This window comes from Gymnoscopelus microlampas (assembly GCF_963454915.1).
Source record: "Gymnoscopelus microlampas genome assembly, chromosome: 10".
NCBI lineage: Eukaryota > Metazoa > Chordata > Actinopteri > Myctophiformes > Myctophidae > Gymnoscopelus > Gymnoscopelus microlampas.
The window spans coordinates 21034460-21057807 of NC_139947.1; the positions used below are offsets into that span (position 1 = coordinate 21034460).

Sequence of the window (23348 nt, forward strand, 5' to 3'; positions counted from 1 at the left end):
TGTCCCAGGGACCCCCAGAAACAAAGATTTGAGTTAAAAATGTTCGCTTTAAATATATATATATTTCAAAGATTTGCATACATTTTCACGATTTTTCAAAAATAGCAGATCTACAAGCTCGTAGCGCGGCACTCGGTGCCGCGCTATGAGCTTGTAGATCTGCTATTTTTGAATAGCCCAAAGTGTAAAATAATGCTTTTTAGCTCAAATCTAAAAATGACACAGTTCCAGGTCTTAATGGGTTAAGTAGCTGGCTGGAAAATGTGTTAAATCCAGTTTGAGCTTTCAGTGAGCTTTCTGTGAACTTAGAGTCCCTATTCTGGGGCAAACATTTGGCGAAAATAGCCAATCTACAAGCTCACAATGCGTTGAGAGATTTGGTGTTGAGGCAAACAAGGTGTCTTAGTATAGAGCCCAGTGGGACCCCGGTACACTACTGTAAGTGTAAACTAAAGGAACTGCACAAAACTGCACAACTGTCCTAAAGCTGCTCTAACCACAGACGCATGGACGGCACTCACCACTAAATCTTACGTTGCTATGACTATATATTGAATTATTGTTGGCCAACTAATACTACCCAATCAAATTTATGAAGGATTATTCTTAAGCGCGTCTGAAGCCTGTCCTGGATGGGAGTCTCCAGACGGTAAAAACGGACGACGATGATTCTTAAGTGCCTGTTTTTTTGTGTAGTACCCTTTCATTATAATGATCTATTCCAGTAAAGAGAATAACAGCATTCAGTTTGTCTCTTATTATCTTATTTTTATTTTCTTCCCTGAGTGTGTGTGGGGGTATTCAAAGAAAAAAAATTGCCAGAACTGAACAGTAGAATTGTCTCATTTGATTATGATTTGTCATGCACATCCCTAATGCATGTGTACAGTACCCTGTAAATAGAGCTCCCCCACTAGCCACCGTGTAATTCAAGCTCACGCACGCACACACGCACGCACACACGCACGCACACACACACACACACACACACACAACACACTTACTGTATGTTACGCTAGAGAGAAACGATCTTCATATTTAGTTGCCTGAGGTGCTGAATCTGGCTGACCTGAACCGACTACAGATCGGTTCAGCCAACAGATGATCTCATTATGCTTCACGACTAGACTGCCGTACCTCACATTAACCCATTAAGACCTGAGGCCGCTTCTAAACATTTTCTAAATCCTGACAGTTTTTCGGAAAAGAATATAAAAAAAATATTTTCACGATTTTTCAAAAATAGCAGATCTACAAGTTCATAGCGCGGCACTCGGTGCCGCGCTATGAGCTTGTATATCTGCTATTTTTGAATAGCCAATGAAACCTAAAGTGACACAGATGCGTTCCAGGTCTAAATGGGTTAAACTGTGACAACTTTAAAATATGACATCCTTACTTATTTGAGAAATAACCGATCTACAAGCTGTGCAATGCGTCGCAATGCTGCATGTTGTGGCTACTGTCTTGTGAGATACAAGCTCACATTTCAAGCTTGTAGAACGGCTTGTTGTTAATTATCTACGCTCTTCAAGACAAAACACCATTTTGAGAGAGCTTCACACACATGGACTCTGTGGCTTTGGGTTCTCAAACTGTGGGAGTCGCTCAAATCGACTCCAGAGCGAGAGCCTGCCAGCTGAGTGGGAAGAAATAATTGCCACAAGGGGTCTGGGATCTGTTGCAGTACAGTGATCTGATTTATGGTGACCCACTTTATACTGATAGTTCTCCAGGCATTCAGTAAAGACAAAGATTAAACGTGAATTATTCAGGTCAAGTTTATTTATTTATTTATTTTTTGGAGGGCTAGGGGGGGTGACATCATGAGTAGAGTGGGAATTGACAGTCAATGTTTGGTCAGATAACTTTCAAGTCCTCATGAAATGGCATGCATTGTTTGAAGTTCGTTTGCATGAAGCAGACTATTGAGTCAGGGCTTGATTTGACTGACATGAGAGACGTAAGACATATGACAAACATATGCAATTAAATAAAACCTCTAAGTTACAATAAACGGAAGGGTTTTTATTATCCGCCGAGTGTGGTTGGAATGGCGTTCTTTTTCAAGGACAGAAAGACATGCAATTGGGTAATCTTACTAGAACAAATCTGTAGTTGGCTCATATACAACAGTGGGTTTCAAACGTTTTGTTCCCATGGCACACCAAAGGGCAAATCAAATCTGTATTCATATCCATGCAAAATAACATCTATAACATGAGTTATCACTCTGTAAACATTTTATTTTATTTACGAATGCCAAATGAAGTTTAACTACTACTTGCTCAAATGTTCAAAAATAACAGAAATAGCTGATCTACAAGCTCACAAAAAATATTACAGAAATAGCCGATCTACATGCATATAGATTTTTGTAAATTTTAGAGAAATATTTTCTTTTTTTTTTCATTTTCACCTATGACATAGCCAAATTAGGGACGCCAGGTTGAGATGTTTAAAATATATTTTTAGTGTACAGAATTGGCCTCTGTATTGGGAAGTGAGTATGCAAAAGTACTGATATATATATACAAAATAGTACAATATATTGCAATAATAATGTGTGGTTGTTGTCACAAAATCCCACGGCACACCTGGTCTCATGGCACACTCACTGTGTTTGGCAACCACTGACTGCTCATGAGTACAAGTGGAATTGGTTCATATAGAGTACCAGCCTCTTCAAAATGTAGACATTCCTTTCACCTGGATCTTAACCAAAGTATACCGGTAGTTGGAAAGGGATGTCATGTTTTGGGGGACTCTAAGCCACCAACCTAGTATCTTGCTACCGTCAAGGTGGGAGGAGGGACTACTGCAAAAGCTATTATATTTTGAACTTGAACTTGATTTTATTGACTGGAAATGTTTGGTGTGCCTCCCGAGTGCAGGATGAGTCATCAGAATTTATTTTCCATTTCCCACGAAAATTACACATTGTAAAATGTCATTGAGAATATCTGTGACACAGATTTTTTTTGTCATTTTTTTTTAAAGTGGCACAGTGATAGCTGCCCATCCACCCAATACACATCAAGATCCTATATTATATTATACTATACTCTTGCACTTTTATTATATTATTTTATTTTTATATATTTTTTAAAGAATTTATTTTGCAATTTATACATTATTTTGAAAGGACAGTGGCAGGAAAGGTGGGAGAGAAGGGTGGGTTGACATGCAGTGAAGTGCCTCAGGTCGGAATCGAACCCGGGCCAGATGCGGGAAGGACTACAGTCTTATTTATGTGGTATGTGCTTACTCCGTGAGTTACCAGGGCGCCCCTTTCTCCCCCATTTAGTTGTTATGCCAATTCCCCTGGAACAGTGAGATATACTAATCCCTGTCACTGCTAACCCCCACAGTTGGCCACGGGAGAGTGTAGACTAACGCGTCTCCTCCGCTCCCACACATGGGGTCACCAGCTGTTTCTTTCTACCTGACAGCGAGGAGTTTCACTGGGAGGGCATAACGCATACGGATGAACTTGCTATTCCTCCCAGTCTCCTCTCTCTGTTGAACAGGCACCCCAACAGACCTGTGGGAGTCACTAGTGCAGCGACCGTTAACACACTCTCCTGCCAGCTTCACACCTGCAAACACAGCAGTAGTTATTTACAGTGCCCGGGCCAAGCCAGAGGCACCATGGAGGAATCCATCCCTAGCCTCCTCAGCGATGGACGAGTACTTCACCCCTATGCCACGTGGATACCTGAAAGATCAACAGTATTTTGATGTCATACATAGACCAGCTGGACGATCCAACAACTTTTATATCAACTGATGGGGAACGGTTCGCAGCAGTCCATTATGTCATGTCTATTTTGTCCATAAATCACGTCATAAATCACACTGGAGGTGAGGTAAGTTCTGGATCCCAAACGTCTGAGACGAAGCCAGAGACGGGGTCCTCGAGGGCCATATTCATGCCTTGGCAGTGTCCACGATGAAAAGATAGTTCCACGTCAAGCCGATGTCAACTCGACATCTGATTGCAGTCTTCCTCCTGGCCTCTCCACCACCACCACCACCTCCTGCTGTGCTCGCTCAGTCTCACTCCCAACATGACCCCTTGTGCCGCGTAGCAGGCCGAGCACATTGAAATCGTATTAATATAAACACACACCTGTCATGTGGGTTGTTTTGCACGCGTGGAGAATGCAGTTCCCTTTCCTCTCATCCGGCGACGGCGCATCGGGGAATGTGACATCGGTGCTCCGGCGGGATAATAGTTTTAGCAGTTTGTTCTCGAGCTCAATGGACTGTGACTGGAACGCTGGGCTGTATATCTCTCTCTCTCTCTCTCTGCTGGCAGATTGTGTTACAGTCAGGGTCACTGTCTGGAGCACTAGCCATCTTTGGCAGCTGCTGCCTACTCTTCCTTGTAGTGGGGGGAGGTCACTGGCTCCCCCCCCCCCCCCTCCTCCTCCTCACCTGACTTAAGAACGCGTAATCCCACCAAAGCAGGTCAAGATCACATGACTTGAAACTCACACCCCCCCCCAAGGAATGATAACAAGATGTGCTTTTTTTCCATGGCAGATTTCATCAACGGTCGACTTGTGTTTTGGTGAGGAAACACTTGATACGTTGCAGGTTTTGATTAACAGCTCCAGGGCTTGTGCTACTAAGGTGGTGCTTTTTGCCTCGCCCGAAGCCCAAATTGATGCTTCTTCCTGGGTCGTAAAAGATACAGATGTGTGATCCATCCATCACCTTGCCACCATCAATCTAGACTTGGTGAAGGCCTCCGCATAACACCAAATCCAGCAGCAAAGGTCTTGTCTGCTCACTCTGCCCCATCCCCCCCCCCCCTCTCGGGCCCTGCACGTCCCATCTATTATGCTCGAGTCCAGAGGAGAACAGTAGAGTCTACAGGCTTGTTGAAACTGTACTCCCACACTGGGCCAATGAAACGCTGAACACCAGACATCGGTCTTTCACAGCAGCTCGCCAGTAAAAACTCAATCCCCTCCTCACTGGACGAGGACAGACAGACCAAGCGACTGCCGCCCCCCCCCCCCCCCCCTTCGTCACATACTGTACAGTCTCGTGCTGTTGGAACCCCCCGCCCAGATGTTTAAATAAGATATATTTATTCAGAACGTGTATACGACTTCCACAATTGCTTGCTGAATGGGATGTAATGAAGTAGAATCATAGTTTATTATAAACCTGCTCCTCGTTACATGACTCATGAGCGGCATGAGCAGCTCCCAAGCCCTTTGTTTGTGCTATTTCCTGAACAGCTTAATTACCAAGTGCAGTTTGCAATGATAGCATGGATTGTTTGAAGTCTGTCAGCCTTTCTATGCCAGTAAATGCAACTGGAACAAATAGGCAAATCATAATGCCTACATGGGACCTTGCTCCCAGCTACAAATTAGAGGGCCACTGGTTTATAATAATTGTTACTGTCGGGCAGAAACCTTGGATGTCCAGATTCAAACTTTTTAGTTTTTTTCATAAATGAATGTCCTACTCCGTCCTACAAGAGTGATGTGTAAAAGTAGTGAACATAGCAGTTCTACAAGCTCACAATCATCATCCCGACGCAGTGTGAACTTTAGCTATTCTTGAAAGTGAAAGGAAAGTCACTTTCACTTCACAGTGCGTTTTCTAATTACCAATCCAATGAAAAGTATTAACAAGTGCTTGTGGCTAATTGATAACTACACTGGATCCACTGGAACACAGGTTCTTTAGTTTTGGACATTTACCCCATTGAGACCTGGAACGCATCTGTGTCACTTTTTGATTTGAGCTAAAAAGCATTATTTTACACCTTGGCTATTTTTGAAAAATCGTGAAAATGTGTGCAAATCTTTGAATACATATTGTTTTAAAGCGATCATTTTGAACTCAAATCTTTGCTTTCTGGGGGGTCCCTGGAACAAAATATTTTGAGATGGGGGTCCACGGCCAAATAAATATACATTTCGGGGTCCTTGACATTATTAACAAGTTTGAAAACCACTGACATAGCAACATACGTTTTTTTCAAAAAACTGATTTAGAAGACATTTTGTAGAATCGGCTTCAGGTCTTAATGGGTTAAGGTTTCCGCCCGGCATACATTAAAAGGAATACATCTAATACTAGCTGTGTGATAAGTGCAGCTCAATGCTCTTTCTCATGTCGATGTCTTGTCACCTACCAGCGGACTACAGCACCAGTGAGATGCTGGTGAACATGGGAAACCTGCCACTGGACGAATTCTACCCGGCGGTGGCCATCGTGACGCTCATGCGCATCCTGAGGGACCCCTCGCTCTCCAACCACCACACCATGGTGGTCCAGGCCGTCACCTTCATCTTCAAGTCTCTGGGGCTCAAGTGCGTGCAGTTCCTGCCCCAGGTCATGCCCACCTTCCTCAACGTCATCCGGGTCTGTGACGCCAGCATCCGAGAGGTAGGTAAATGTAGGCTGCCGGTTGGTTGGTTGGTGATTTATTTTCCCATGGTCGGTTATCCCACGTATCCCACCTGTGTACATGAAGTACGGGTGTCCTTCTCATATTGGCATGTGGTGAATGTTAACTTTTGAGGGTTAAATATTAACTCTTAAACTGCCAGGGTTTTTCAAAAATAGTACTCAAATATGCCAGCAGTTTACATGGTAAAACATAGGAAAAGTGTTATTTATTTCTCCATTTATTTTTTAACATTGAAGTGAATGGAGCAGCAACTTTTTGGAAAATGTTATCTCCTGGTTCTTGGTGAAAAACGGAAAAACAGAAAAACGGGGGAAAAAAATAAAGAATAATTTTAGAAATGTTTTTATTTTGTTTTTGATTTAAAAAAAAAGGCAGGCAATAGCTTAATTCTCAAAAAACGTTTATAAACCTTTTTGGCAGGCAGAGAGTTCATTTGTGTGTTTACATGCACAATTATTTGATCATACTCCAATTAAGGCAATACACAGCTTAACTCATTGAGTGCCACAATCCGTCAAATCCGTCACGTGGCCTGACGCCCAGAGCGCCACAATCCGTCAAATCCGTCATAAATTTTTTTTAAAAAATAAAATAAAATTCAAAATAAAAGTTTTTTTTTTTTTTTGGGGAAAAACATGTTCAGAACCCAAGATATGATGATTTGAAGATTTGCTGCTCGATCCACTCCTTGTTTAACCTATAACTTAAAAAGGCTGTATCTCGCTTCCTAAGCACTTTTTTTTTACAATGAATTTTGGCTGTGGCACTCAGAACCAAAATTCCATTAACATGAATAAATAAGCTTGGCACTGAATGAGTTAATGAAATGGTCCTGTAAACACCACGGTGATGGCTGATCTTAATCAGGTTATGCCTTACATCCACATCATTAGTTTATGCAATATACAGTATATCTTTTTTTTCTGCAGGCATATAAACATCTTAGTCAGATTTTGTTTTTATTTTGATGTATACACATAATATAATATAATATATTATAATAGAATAGATCTTATGTTTACAGAGGAGAAATCTAATCACTGATCTTGTCACATTAATCCAGTCGATGGCTGGGTATGCATGTGCAAGTTAATGCAATCATTTTTATGGATGAATGGTTTCGGTTTTGTAAATGGTGTGAAATACATTTTCAGATGACTCACATACAGAAGACGGTGGAAGGTTAAAGACTTTGTTTTGTACTCATTCACCTCCTTTTTTAAATTAATTTTGTGCTTAAATCCCAGCCAAACATTTCTCCATCCTGCAAAATCAACAAAGTCGATAGCATCCAGGACATGAAATCAAAAGCCAGCCACCTGTGAACTAGGGATGGGATGATAATCGTTATTATCGCTTATCTTGATAAAAAATAATCGTATCGCAGAGATTTTTATTTATCGTGAAATTGTCCTCCGTCATACACTGGGATCAATTCACCTCCGTAAAGAACGCACTTGATACGGTCGTTTTTTCACTCTATAAATCTCTTTGCCAAAAATAGCCGATCTACAAGCTCACAACGTGTTGCAACGCGACGCGTTGTGATCTTGTAGATCGGCTATTTTTGGCAAATGTTCCACCCCAGACTATGGATGCTGGGGTTCAAGAAGTGGTTAACAAAAGTGGCATTTTAAGAGTGTTAAGCATATTTTTGATTATCGCGATAATATTGTAAATCGCAATTATTTTGGTCACAATAATAGTGACATGAAATTTTCATATTGTCCCATCCCTACCATGTCGAACAAAGCCTTGACCCTGGCTGGGACAAGCTCGACTTTCACCTCCAACCCCAAACCTCTCTACTTATCTTGGTTACACCTGTTCTCTCTCTCTCTCTCTCTCTCTCTCTCTCTCTCTCTCTCTCTCGTTGTCTGCAGTTCCTCTTCCAGCAGATGGGAATGGTGGTGTGCTTCGTGAAGATTCACATCCGTCCCTACATGGATGACATCTTCACCCTCATCAGAGTGAGTAACCATGTTGAACAGTACATCCAAATGCACTCCCACCTTCTCCCTTTCCTGTGAGTCTGAAAAACAGCTGCAAGCTCTTAATCGTGCTCAGTTGTTCTCTCTCTCTGCGCTTTCCTCATTAGGAGCATTTCAGGGGCCGCGGGACAGAGTTCGGCCCTGTGTCACACAGCAACACACAACATGTGTGGCATACTTAAAAGAGCCAGATGAAAAGAGCTTTTGAGAGTATGGGAAGTTAATTGTATTTACATTGAGGTCCTCTGAAAACATTTGCGTTTAATAGTCTCGCTTTCATTTTGTGTATAGTCTACATTTGCTTAAATTACAGTTATTTTCTTAAACAAAAGGCTCAAGTCAGTTCAGGAGTTTTCCTTTTTATCCAGTGCCTGCCTGAGACAGCGTTGCTCTAGCGTATTGGTTAAGAGAGATCAGCTGAGAGAGATCACACAAAGTGGCATAGACTAGGCCACTAAAGCCACAATCGGAAACTCTACTGTCTCGTGTTATTCAGCCAGGTGCAAAGCATCAAATATCCACCTTCCTCCTTTAGCACCTCTGCCACTAGCGAGGCTCTAATGCCGAATTCACACCAACAGTGACAGTGGTTTTCCTCTTCCGCTAAATGGTTGTGAACAAAACATCCAAAACGTCCATGTCACCTTTGCGTGCATGCTTAGTCAAGACCACAGCGCATTTATGGTTGATTGCTGTTTTGTCTCACCACAGACCTCAGGGCTTTTTTGCTGTCTCACTCTCTGCCTCCTGACTCAACAAATTGCTCCTCGCCGTAGACAATGCATGGAACCACGCCGCTTTCTCAGAAAATGGAAGCGGAATACCAATCTGGTGTGAATTTGGCATAAGGATGGCAATGTCAGTCAGTCAGTCAGTCAGGCCATCTACAGGAGAACAACTCATCTCAAAAGCCACTGGCTGCATTGAAATGGAATTTTATGTGCAACTTCATGCTCCCCCAAGGAGTGCCACCATAAGGCCAAAATGTCCACTTGCACACAAGATATCTCCAAATCTAATTGGCAGATTGCCAGGAAACTTGCTCTGCACATTCCTGCTTCCTGGAGGTTGAACCATATCCATTTGAGTGACCCCATGACCTTTCCTTTAGCGCCACCCTCAGGCCAAAATGAGCAACCTGCAGTCTGCTCAATAGATAATGAGATAAATATCTGATCATCTAATGAGAAGATTGCAGGATGAAACCTACCGGGCCGGGGGACAGACCCCATGGTCTGTCCTCTAAGTGCAACCTTTCTGCAAAAAATGTCCAGGTGGGTGTTAGGAGCAGCATGGCCTGTAGGGGCTGCCAGCGGTAGACTATGGTCCTGATTCTTCTAGGTAACATATTATGAACGCCTCCCAGCGAAAAGAACTAGAGAGAACTGGGCCATTCCACCTTGAGAGCCTCTGACTTAATAAATGGGGAGTCAAACAAAGGATCTATTCATTTTCGTTCCAGTCTACCTCATGCATCCAGATGGAGGGGGCTGGAATAGCCATTCAGGACACGCAAACACACACACACACACACACACGCACACACGCACACACACGCACACACACGCACATACACACACACACACACGCACACACACGCACACACACGCACATACACGTACTCTCAGACTCTGCGGCCATAGGCAGGGCAACGCAGGAAAGCGGGGGCAGAACGCCTCAGCCAGCTTTCACAGCTGAAGCCCATTGGTATATTGACGTATTACGTGACTTTGACTTCTCTCTCCCTGTCTCTTTCTTACTATCCTGTTCCTGTTGTTTCATTCTCTTGTCCTAAACTCTATTATCTCTAATATAACCAGTCACTGCTCTGGCACCCGGGTTTTCCAAAATGCTGTCAGTAGCCACGCGGGAGACGTGATATCAATTCCAATTGACAGGAAATTGTCTTTGCCATTTGCACCTCGGCTCACAATCCACCAGCCCCCCCCCCTCCTCCTCCCCCCGCAATCTGGCACATGAAACCCTCTGCATCACCGCTGCAATTCTCTGTCCAACACCTCTCTCTCTCTTGCTCTCTCCCTCTCTTGCTCTCTCTCTCTCTCTCTCACTCTCTCTCTCCCATCTCCCTCTCTCCTCCCCTGTCCCTCTGTCCCCTCTCTCTTCCTCCCTCCTCCCTTCTCTCTGCATCTCTTTTTCTCCCTCTCCCCATCTCTATCTAATCTTTCTCTCTCCCTATATACCTCTCTCTCTGTTTGTCCCTGTCTCTCTGTCTCTCTGTGTCTCTCTGTGTCTCTCTGTGTCTCTCTCTGTTTGTCTCTGTCTCTCTGTCTCTCTGTCTCTCTCTCTCTCTCTCTCTCTCCCTCTCTGTTGATTTCTCTCTCTCTCTCTGTTGATCTCTCTCCCTCCTTCTCCTCCTCCCATTGACAGAAACACATTTTGACCCAGGCCTCTCAGGCCAAGACCCACATACTCCCAGAGCACCAATAGATTTTACCACAGCAAAGGTAGATGAGGTAGTGTTTGGACGTCCCCTCCACATGTCGTAAAAGAAAAGGCATACATCAGAGTCACGCGAATCTAGGTCATTGGTCATCTTGGACAGAGGCATAGCTCAATGCCTTCATTACGTACCTGACTTCCTGTACTAAAGCACATTATTACATTCTCAACTCATGCCATTGTAGAGAAACACTTCACTTTTGGCCACTGGTGCACAGAGTGTTAAAGGACCACAATGGAAATAAGCTATAATAGTTTTTGGGTGTTTAATAATTTCAACTGATGTGTACATGCATGTTTGGTAAAAACAGCTATGATCGTTTTCTGCCGTTCTGATGGATTTTATTCTGTTCTGTTTCTGACTGGCTGTTGATGACTATGTTTTGCACCCTGTCCGTTTTGCAGGAGTGGCTCGTTTTGAACAAAATGCCTCAAATCATGAACACAGCGTTTGATCGCATTTGATGGTAGCGCCACCAGCAGGCCAATTTTTGCAAAACACATATACATATATAGATATTACTCCTACACATTGTCTCTATTATGTCATGTGATCAAGGCGGATCTGTCCGATTTTTCATTTTCCATCCTGTTTGGCGAATTCCGCACATTGCTGGTCCACAATAACCTAATTGACCTAGCGGAGACATGTGCTCAGAGGAGCACTTTTTCTAGTTTTTTTTTTTTTTCTTCTTGTGCAGCACTTTAACCTTGTGTTTGCAAAATGTGCTATATAAATAAAGTGGATTGGATTTCATTGTTTTGATTGACTCTATTCTGTTTTGTTCTTTGATTTGATTCGTTCTGTTCTCATTCAATTCAATTCAATTATTTTGTATACCATTACATGTTGTTCTGTACTCTATCTTACTGATGTGTTCCATTGTGTTGTTTCAGGAGTACTGGACGCCCAACAACCCCATGCAGAACACCATCATCCTCCTGATCGAGCAGATCGTGGTGGCGCTGGGCGGGGAGTTCAAGCTGTACCTGCCCCAGCTCATCCCTCACATGCTGCGAGTCTTCATGCACGACAACAGCACCGGCCGCAGTGTCACCATCAAGGTGAGGGCGTTTCTTTTGACTAACACATTCACATTGTACTCAGTATTGGCTGATGAACATCTTCTTCGTTCTCAGAATCAAAATCTTAAGTGAGAAGTGATGGCAACAATTCCACATTGATTCCACCTTCCACACCAAGAATAATAACTAAAAAAGAAAACTAAATATGTTGCCCTAAAAAGTGTTGTAACTGAAGTGGATGGGAGTCCACATCACGAACGATTTGATTAATGATACACTGCTAGCCAAACAAAATCCATCCAAATGACCAGATAACACGTTCAACACATCACTCATGATCAACATTTTAAGCAAGGGATAATTGACGGCGCGCCAATCGTTGTTGAGAAATAACCCCCGACAAGATGATTAACCCATTAAGACCTGGAACTGTGTCATTTTTAGACTTGAGCTAAAAAGCATTATTTTACACTTTGGGCTATTCAAAAATAGCAGATATACAAGCTCATAGCGCGGCACCGAGTGCCGCGCTACGAGCTTGTAGATCTGCTATTTTTGAAAAATGTGTGCAAATCTTTGAATATAAATACTTTTAAAGCGAACATTTCTAACTCAAACCTTTGCTTCTGGGGGTCCCTGGAACAAACATATTTTGATGGGGGTCCGCGGCCAAATACATATCATTTTGGGGGTCCTTGACATGAAAAAGATTGAGCACCACTGATATAGAAACAAGTTTTTCAGAATACTGTTGGGATTTAGGAGACATGTAGAATCGGCTTCAGGTCTCAATGGGTTAAACACTGAGACGTCAGCAGTGACCATACCCTAGGTGGGGTTGGTGAAAGGGCCTTTCTGTGTGGAGTTTGCATGTTCTCCCCGTGTCCCCTGGGGTAGGTAGTGGTACCCTCACAAAAAAACATGCAGTAATCCTTGTCTCTATACTGCGTCCCCCTGGTCAGCCGGGGCACCTGATGGAGGGGAAAGGAACTGGTTGGAATAACGTGTTCCTTCCACGTGCTACGTCCTACTGGGGAAACTCCCCCCTGTTAGGTGACAAGAAGCGGCCTGCTCACTCCTCATGCATTGAAGGGAGCATGAGCTCAGTTCAGGACTCTCCCCAGGCTGGCAGAGGGAGAGTAGCGCCCAGGATTACAAGCTTAGGCAATTGGCACTGGGTGAAAAATGGGCCACAAAATCGTGGGATAAACATTTTGGGAAAAAAAAACCCACCACTGAGGCGAAGGGGGCACGCCATCAGTTATCCCACTTATTACACGGCTACTTAATAAATACATTAATAAATTGACCCAAAAGTAACAACAAAATAAAGTATTTCCTGCTTACGGTAATGAAAGTTTTCCTTAAGTGTTGCGCTGGCCGTCCGTCCAGCGCAACACGGTCGCCTCGGAAAACAAGGAAGTGTTGATAAAATAGAAGGGATTTTCAGTTACTGCATTGTCTATTTCTCCCTTCAAATGTTTTCAAAAACATTCTTGAGAGCAATGGTTAGCTGTATATGACATTGTGCGTTTGTTTACACGGCTGCCGTGTTGGATACAGCATCAAATCAAGCAGCGCAGCAGGTGCTCTGAGCCTTTGATTAGACGGCGGCGGTCTGTTATAGAACTCATCGGTCATTATTCAGAAATAACACACCGCTGAATTCAGTGATTGACCAATCAGAATCAAGCATGCAACCAAGCCGTGTATTAACAGAACGTATCGTTCATCAGTGTGGATGCTCACATCATTATCTTTATAACTATCATCCTCGGTGTGGACAGCCTTTTACTGCTGCTGAACTTGAAGCTTAGCTACTTTCCTCAAAATGCTGTGTCCGTGACAGGCACCCCTTACTCAGTACAACATTGGCCACAGGGTATATCACCAATACGTTTTAAATAGTGTTTAAGGATTTAGGGTGGATGTTAACCTTTTAAGGCTGCAATCAACCTTTGTTGCATAATATAATTGACCTTTTGTTAGACTGAGGTTGCAGCTTTCCCTTTGACCGCTACACTGATGGCTGGTTTCCTCTCTAATGTTTCACTTCCTAATTCTATGGGGAAGGTAGGAAGTTAACAAGATGAACCAATTTCAAAATTGGCATCCCTATTTTGGGCATCAACATTTTTTAATTATTATTTAATAAAAAAAATAGCTAATCTAACAATATCACAACAATGCAATGCTTTGTGAGCTTTAGATCGGCTATTTTTGCGTGACACCGCCATGCGATGAAATAATAAAAGTAGGGCTTTTGTGTAGAATGGATACTTTGTGGGATCTTTGCTCTTTATTTAGCACCTCAGAAGGTGGAATGTGGTTTTGTGTGGTTTCGTTGCACCCTACTGACACTCGTGTAAGTGTAGGCACAACAAGAGTTCAGTTGACTCAGGACTAACGAGGTAACGTTGCTATGTCAGTTTGTGGCTGTGTCCGTACCCCATGCCAACTTCCGCATCTTGCCCAGCACAACACTGAATATATCAGCATCCCAAAGCCAGCCATGCGTAGCTGGCACCTTCTCCTCTTTCCCCCCACTGCCGCTGATCAGTGTTGCCAGAGTCTGTGAGAGAAACAAGCAACCAGGTCTAGGAAAACCAGCTCAAAAGAAGCAACTATGGGCCACATGAGTGCTTTAACATGTACATCAGCTATTTGAAAATAGCAGATCTACAAGCTCACAACGCGTCGCATCGCGACACGTTGTGAGCTTGTAGATCGGCTATTTTCAAATAAAATCTTGCGGGGAAATTATAATAAGCAGATCTGGCAACCCTGCCGCTGATACTTATCCCATTCATTTCCCCCCAAACTCTGAATCTCAGCCTGGAGCACCGACCGCAAAGACCGGCAATCACAGGCCTGCGGTCATCCAGAGTCTTCTCTCTCTCTCTCTCTCTCTCGCTCTCCCGTTCTCTCCTGTTCCTGTTTTGTCTCAGCGTCTGCAGTGTTAGATAACCCAGCAGACCACCGTCTGGGTAGGCTATAACCCGAGGCCAGGGTCTGGGGCTAATGCGGAGCGCGGGATGGGGTCGCGGACAGAGGCAGCCGGGGAATCGGGTTACTTTCCAGCCTGAAGGAAAAGAAAAGAAAACAGATCTCCATCATTTCAGGAGCTGTTCTGACTATCCATCCCTCCAACCCCCAAACACACACACACACACACACACACACACACACACACACACACACACACACTCCTCGCTCTCCCAGTCAGACCCCCCCCCCCCCCCGCCTCGGCTTCCTGCAGTCTCGCCTGGCGCAATTTAGACATGGGGGCTGGTGGGAAGGGGGGTCTGTCTTTAGTTGGCTGTAACAGACGTCATCCCTCTAAACCACCATCAATATGTGTGCCTGCATGCACACACACACACACACACACACGCATGCACGCACTCGCGCACACACACACACACACACGCACACTCACACACACACACACACACACACACACACTCACACTCACACACAGACACCGTTTCCCATTAGCTCCAGAAACGGCGTGTGACTTGGTTCCCCAGAAAACACACACACGGAAATTCACCCAATGTTGTGAAATCCTCACCTAGGACATGTTTGGAGATGGCTTGCTCGGAAGACGAGTGCCAGCAGTACCCGGGACGTTCCGCTATGTTTTGTTCCCCGTAAAAACCTTATCACGATGAAGTCTAGAATGTCTGCCATCACCTTCCTGGAAGAAAAAAAAAATTAAATAACAAAACGTGCAGTTTTTTCCACGAGAACTGCTCGAGAAAAACCCATTTTGGTCTTAATGAGCCTTTTCGAATTGAACTGTTACACTCCTGATCCATTCAACAGTGTGCTCTCTTTTCCAGCTGCTTAACGCCATCCAGCTGTTTGGCGCCAACCTGGATGACTACCTCCACCTGCTGCTGCCGCCCATCGTCAAACTGTTTGACGCCCCAGACGTCCCCCTGCAGGCACGCAAGTCAGTACCGTGACCGTGTGTGTGTGTGCCTGCTGTTTGGCCAACTTGCCATCAGGCAACTTAGCCGTGTTTTGCTAAAGTTTTGTTTTCTCTCTCACATTTGTTTCTCTTGGGTATCCAGTTACTTAATCACAACATTTATGGACCAAACATCCATATTCAACATGTCTTCAATATTGTCGTGCTATTTCCAAACTTTCTTTATTACACAATTTAACAATGTAGCTCCATGTTTCATGTGTTTTGTTTAATCAAATCAGATGGTTAAGGTCCATGTGTGTTCCGGCAGCTTAGTTTGTAGAGCGCTCGCCTTTGAACCACGTGGTTCTGGGTTCAATACCGGGCACCTCCATCTCAGCGTATGAGTAGCACCTCTTGGGGAACGGACGCCTGATTTTGACTTCGTTGTACGCCAGTGTCTCACGCCGAAAATGTACAAGCTCGCAACGGTGCCATGCCCAAGCTCATGCGTTATGAGCTTGTAGATATGTTATTTTCGGTGCGAGACACAATGCGCAACCAAGTATAACTCAGGCTTAAGACAAGCGTTGAAGCGATAAGTATCGGGAGCTGACGGTAGATGTGGCATTCCACCTCAACAATCCATCTCCCTTGTCTGGCGCCTTGCAAGGGGAACGGACACTCGTGTTGATCGGCTGATGCCAACAATAAGACCCTCCGACATACTTACTTACTTACTTCACGTTCCAGTAAGACCAACATAGAGATAGAGAGGACATGATTGGGTGAATCATTGTCCTTACACGGTTGAGAGATACGATGAAAACAAGTTCTCGATACGTGATGGATTTGATATATTGCACAGCTCTACCAACACACCCTAGAAATAATGTGCCCCACATTTCCAGAAATACAGAAGAGGGCTCCAGTGCCAGCGCTTACATATCGTAGAGCTTATTAACTTTTATGTGGCCCCTCTCCGCCTCTTCGGTAAATACTTGCAGGGTGAGCACCTTCACAAGCTTTTTAATGTCAGACTTTTGGAAATGCACCATCTCTCAGGCCTCTCTCTCCCTTCTCTCTCTGTCCTGGTACTAGCGTTTCAAACAAAAAGCGCCATGATGTTAAATCCTGTCCCCTCCCGCCGGTCTTTCTCAGGGTCGCCTTGGAGACGCTGGACCGGCTGACGGAGTCTCTGGACTTCACTGACTACGCTTCGCGCATCATCCACCCCATCGTGCGCTCACTGGACAGCACCCCCGAGCTGCGGTCCACCTCCATGGACACACTGTCCTCGCTGGTCTTCCAGCTCGGCAAGAAGGTAACATACCGCAGCCAGCCAGTGTTGCCAGATTCTGTGAGAGAAACAAGCAAAAAAAAAAAAAATCTTAAATAAAATCTTGCGGGCAAATTATAATACGCAGATCTGGCAACCCTGACTGCAGCCCGTGCGTTTGCACACCACTTTTTATGTAGTACAAACCTTTCAGCTCGAGACCCAAAAGATAAGTCTCCCCGGGACTCAAACTTAAATACGTTGTGAATGAATCACCAGTAAGTGATTTCTGAAGAAAAGAAAACACGTTTTTTAAATCTTTTAATGTTTTTAACCCATTAAGACCTGAGGCGATTCTTTGAAAAAATCTAAATCATAACAGTTTTTGGAAAAAAATCAAAAAAAAATGTTTTCAAGATTTTCCAAAAATAGCAGATCTACAAGCTCATAGCGCGGCACTCGGTGCCGCGCTATGAGCTTGTATATCTGCTATTTTTGAATAGCCAAAGACATCTAAAGTGACACAGATGCGTTCCAGGTATCAATGGGTTAAACAAAACAGAACAAAACCATATATATATAAAAAGTTAAATTACTCGTCGCGACCCATAAAAATGGGTCCCGACCCATAGTTTGGTGACCACCGATGTAGTACACTGTGTCCAGCACAACATCTCAGTGTTTCTGCTCGCCGCTGATGTCATCGGTCGCCTGGCGGTGGGGGGGAATGGTGTTTACGAGAGAAAGGGTGGTGAGATCACACGTTTGCTACAGCCCCCGCCACCACCCCCCTCGGCCTCCGCCCTCGACTTCCCCTCTCTCTCCTCCACGCCCACCCTGCCCTCCTGGCCCTAACCTCTGCAGCAGCAGACCACATGTGGACAACACCGCCTTGAAATCCACAGTCTTTTGATGGGAACAACTTAGCATGCGCTACCGTGTCATTTGGCTTTACGGCGTGGTCGGAAGCAGGGTGTAGGCGGAGGGCCCCCAAGAGAGCGTGGAATGTGCACACGCCCCGGGATCGGCACTAAAGGCTGCTATGTCACGATCATAACGTTTTAGTTGACGATGAACATGCAAATAATTGCGATTAGCACATTGACTGCCTAGATCGAGTTAACTCGATATTAGCTTTTCATCACTTACCTGCCAAGATCGAGTTAACTCGATTTTAGCAAAAAAATATTTTTTCCCAAAAAAAAAAAATATTTTTTTTTTTAAATTTGACCCAAAGACCAAGGAGATATGAATTTTCGAAGATCTTTACTCTCATCCACTTCCTTGTTAACTTAAAACTTCAAAATTTTGTATCTCGGCTCCTGAGTACTTTTTTTTTTCCATTGAAAAATCTCTGGCATGAATAACAATAGGCAGTGAAAATAATTCAGGCAGTCAATGTGTTAACAAATGAATTGTGTGTTTGTTTTGGGCATTGAGCATTGGGCAAATTACATTTGGCTATTTCTGTTTGGCAAAAGAATTGCACTGGGCACATATGACAAAAACGTTATAGTAGAAATTGCCAATCTACAAGCTAACAATGTGTCACATCGTGAGGCATTGTGACCTTGTAGATTTGCTATTTCCGCCTTTTTATGTTTGAAAATGTGTGCACAAATGGAAACGATTCGGACAAGTATGCAAAAATGATTGCGATTATTTCAAACAAATGCGATCAGGCGATTATGTAATAATTGTGACTGGCCTATGGGCTCGCTACTCACACTGTGCTCTCTGCTGCCCCCTGCAGTACCAGATCTTCATTCCCATGGTGAACAAAGTGATGCTGAAGCACAGGATCAACCACCAGCGCTATGACGTGCTCATCTGTCGCATCGTCAAGGTCAGCACCCATCCACCTCTCCATCTGCCCTTCTATCACTGCCCCACTCATCCCCCCTAACCTCTTTTATCTCCTTTTATCCCTCTAGCTGTCTCTCTCTCTCTCTCTGTGCACTTGAACACAGTAAAATACTGTTCATTTAACTACTTACACATGCTTTTGGTTCCCTTTCTGCACTCTCAAATTTACACGTGACCTAGGGCAGTGTTTCGCAAACATTTTCATTACTATGGACTCCCAGGTGATTCTTTTTTGGGGGAATTATCTCTGCGACACAAATCTACACTGTAAAATCCTCAGTGGAAATTGAACTCAGTGTACAAATGTAACCAGGTCCATTTGGTTACGTTTGTACACTGTCCACTTTGTTCCTAACTATCAATCATTTAGCTGGGGACCCCCTGGAACTTCCTCAAGGACCCCTGGGGGTCCCCAGACCCCACTTTGAGAACCCCGAGGACTCGGGGGGGAAATAAGGAACAACATGGATAAATGAACACAGAGGATTTGACTGTGTATGTGGTAGTGTTTATTGCTAGTGAGGATTTGAAATGCTATGAATATAAAGTTACAACAACGATGTTCATCATTATCGTCATTATCATTTCCAGAGTGGTGACCTGGCATAGCCTTTGTGGAATGCATAGCCAGTCCAGTACAGCTTCAGAGGGATTCTAATACTTCACGTCAAACTTTATTAAAGACCTCTGCCAAAAAAAGCTGCAGTTATTTTGTACTGTATCAAGTTCCCTTGGAGTTAAATTAACATTTCACTGTGTAAATATGTCCTCATTAAATGAGAGACAAGCAAGCATATGGAACGATTTGATGTTATCTGCTCATATCCCCCCGACCGTCCCCCCCTTGTGTGCTTGAGCATGGTTTCCGCGATGCCCCCGTGTTGACACTGACAGTACACGCTCCAGCACTCATCTAGAATATAATGACACACAATAAACAAACAATATCCACTCTGACCTTATCGTTTACAACCAGCTGTCATTACGGCATAATATTTATCAACAGGAAATGCACCGCAGCATCCAAATGCTTTGAAGGCCGACTTAACAGTCTGTGTGTGTGTGTGTGTGTGTGTGTGTGTGTGTGTGTGTGTGTGTGTGTGCGTGTGCGTGTGTGTGTGTGGACGTGGACTGTGTGTGGGCTGAACGAGTAATGCAAAAGCAATTTCTGTGTAAATGGCCGCCGATTATAAGTGTTCTCGTGTCGTGTCATCAGGGCTACACGCTGGCCGAGGAAGAAGAGGACCCTCTCATCTTCCAGCACCGGCAGCTGCGTGGCAACCAGGGCGACGCACTGGTCAGCGGGCCGGTGGAGGCGGGGCCTATGAAGAAGCTTCACGTCAGCACCACCGCCCTGCAGAAGGTAACGTAAACAACACACACATCACCTGTTTCTGTCTAAACACTCTGCCAGCCATCCATCCAGCAGGGCTGCAAACTCATTATTGGACTTTTGTGGATGTATTGATCGAAGGGACATTTATTGTATTTATTAATTAATAAAACGTTTAATATCAAAATGTTTTAACTACCGTAGTGTTCTTTTCATTGTTTCTTTTAACAGTGTAATGATGTGTGCTTGATTTCAGTAAATAAACACATAATAAAACGTCGATGTACACCATTAACCCATTGAGACCTGAAGCCGATTCTACATGTCTCCTAAATCTCAACAGTTTTCTGAAAAACTTATGTTTCTATATCAGTGGTGCTCCATCTTTTTCATGTCAAGGACCCCCAAAATTGTATGTATTTGGCCGCGGACCCCCATCAAAATGTTTTGTTCCAGGGACCCCCAGAAGCAAAGATTTGAGTTAAAAATGTTCACTTTAAAAATGTATATATTCAGAAGATTTGCACACATTTTCAAAAATAGCAGATATACAAGCTCATAGCGCGGCACTCGGTGCCGCGCTATGAGCTTGTAGATCTGCTATTTTTCAATAGCCCAAAGTGTAAAATAATGCTTTTTAGCTCAAATCTAAAAATGACACAGATCCAGGTCTTAATGGGTTAAATTGCACATGGCAGTCTAGAGGAAAGCTGGACAATACGTCTTCATCATTTTGGTCCATAAATATTGTTCATGCGCTTTGAATACATATAGCCCCGCTCTACTAATTTACCCAAGATCCTTTGTAATTTGACATTTAAGTTAATCAAACTACATTTTAAGTGCGTTTATACATGGAGCTCGATACATATCAGTCTCACATTGCTGTGTATAAGTTAATCCACCTATTGTAGAACACTGTCCACAATGGGTCCTTCAAGGGGTTTCAAGGGGTCCCCAGCTAAATGACTGATAGGAACGGTCATTCACCATTCAATTCCATTTTACACTCGCAGTTAAATGAACACTGAGGATTTTAGGGGTCCCAGAGATAAAACATAAATACATCAATTGGTGGTCCATGGCGTAATGCAGGGGTCTTCAACAGGGGGTCCGGGACCCCTAGGGGCTCCTCAGAGATACTGCAGGGGGGCCGCCAAATCTTTGTGTGATAGGGACTTTATCGTTTTATTTGTACATTAACCATTTGAACCCTTGCGTCCCTATTCTGGGGGGAAACACTAGCTGAAAATAGCCGATCTGCGAGCTTGTAGATCGGCTATTTTTGGCGAAGAGGCAAAGGGGTCCTTGGCCTGAAAAACGCTGAAGACCCCCGGCGTAATGCATATCAAACTGGGGGGGTCCTTGAAATGAAAAAGGTTCAGAATCCCTATAGTAGAATGCTTGACTTGTAGCAGCCAAATAACACATTATAGGGACACTGGACTCCCATGTGATTCTGGAGGTGGACAATGTGACCTAAAAGTGTTTGTACCATCATATTTATCGTCTCTGTCATATTTTTTACACTCTTTTGAGTTAAATGAACTCATGCGTTTGCCAGGCTTGGGGTGCGGCCAGGAAGGTGTCCAAAGACGACTGGCTGGAGTGGCTGAGACGTCTCAGCGTGGTGCTCCTCAAGGAGTCCTCGTCGCCGGCCCTGCGCTCATGCTGGTCCCTGGCCCAGACCTACATCCCACTGGCCAGGTACTCGCTGCTTTTCTCTGCTTCTCGTCCTCCTCTTGTCCTCACTTCATCCCTCGCCTTCCATTCTTCCAACGCTGTCCTCTTTTACTGCCCACCCCGTGTGGAGAGAGACCACATCACAGCGAGACGCTCCAGTGGCGGCGTCCCAGTGTCCCCCCGTATAACCCATTCAAGACCTGAAGCCGATTCTACGAATGTCTTCTAAATCCAGTATTCTGGAAAAAAACGCATGTTTCTGTATCAGTGGTGCGCAAACTTTTTCATGTCAAGGACCCCCAGAATTATATGCATTTGGCCGCCGCCCCCCATCTCAAAATATTTCAGTTTCAGGGACCCCCCAGAAGCAAAGATTTGAGTTAAAAATGTTCGCTTTCAAACAATATACATTCAAAGATTTGCACACATTTTCACGATTTTTCAAAAATAGCAGATCTACAAGCTCTTAGTGTGTCGGACTCAGTGCCGCACTATGAGCTTGTATATCTGCTATTTTTGAATAGCCAACGTGTAAAATAACGCTTTTTTTGCTCAAATCAAAAAGTGACACAGATGCGTTCCAGGTCTTAATGGGATAAATATGACGTTCCACGCCAGTTCGCACTGGAGGAGTACTTTTCCCTTATGAAATGGCTGCCTTTTTGAAGTCAGATTGCACCTTTTTTGATTTATTATTTATTATGTCTAACCTAAGCTTTCGAACATCATAGAGAAGGTTCTGACATTTTAAGAGGCCATACAGAAAAGTTCTTAGTTTGCATTAATAACATTTGAGGCGGCGGTTGGAAAAAAGTGGTAAAAAGTCAGGCTTGTGACTTCAGCGACTACCACTGAGGTGGCCCTGACAGTCAAACCTCCAACCGGTCCAGATGAGTTGTTTAATGGCCAGCGACTGGTTCTTATGGGAGGCTTCCAGGTGTGAATGAGTTCAGTTTTGAGTGAACGTTGAAGCAGGGCGGTTGCTGAAAAAGCACGCTCGCTCTGCAAACGTACTTACACAAAATTGCACAAAATGAAACTCTTACACAAACTTAAACGGGTGAAAGTCATCCTGGGACTCACAGTAAGTGGGTACACCTTTAAACAGTACAACATCAGCAGGACCAAACCCATGATGCATTGCAGGAAGAGCCAGAGCCTAGTTTTTGCTGACGAGAAACATCTTTTTCCACCTTATGTTTTTTGGGTTGTGTGTAATGGTAATGTCAATGGTTTGGCATAGCAATGGTCCTAGTATGGGAAGTATATTTTTAATGCATAAATGGTTGTGTTTTAGGGATGTGCATGACTGACCAAAATCAATACTTGAGGGGGGAAACAAAGACAGACAA

The 23348-nt window shown here is 44.0% G+C and overlaps 1 protein-coding gene across 4 annotated transcripts in view; it reads left to right on the forward strand.

Annotated features, from left to right (window-relative positions):
• mtor (mechanistic target of rapamycin kinase) overlaps positions 1 to 23348 on the forward strand; it is a 161870-nt gene that overhangs the window by 26715 nt on the left and 111807 nt on the right. For all 4 annotated transcript variants that reach the window (XM_084070366.1, XM_084070367.1, XM_084070368.1 and 1 more), the window contains exons 19-26: positions 6167 to 6417; positions 8326 to 8412; positions 11791 to 11958; positions 15765 to 15877; positions 16997 to 17159; positions 18868 to 18960; positions 20197 to 20343; positions 21878 to 22020. In XM_084070366.1, coding sequence (XP_083926492.1) covers positions 6167 to 6417; positions 8326 to 8412; positions 11791 to 11958; positions 15765 to 15877; positions 16997 to 17159; positions 18868 to 18960; positions 20197 to 20343; positions 21878 to 22020 — 1165 coding nt within the window. The remainder of the gene's footprint in view (positions 1 to 6166; positions 6418 to 8325; positions 8413 to 11790; positions 11959 to 15764; positions 15878 to 16996; positions 17160 to 18867; positions 18961 to 20196; positions 20344 to 21877; positions 22021 to 23348) is intronic.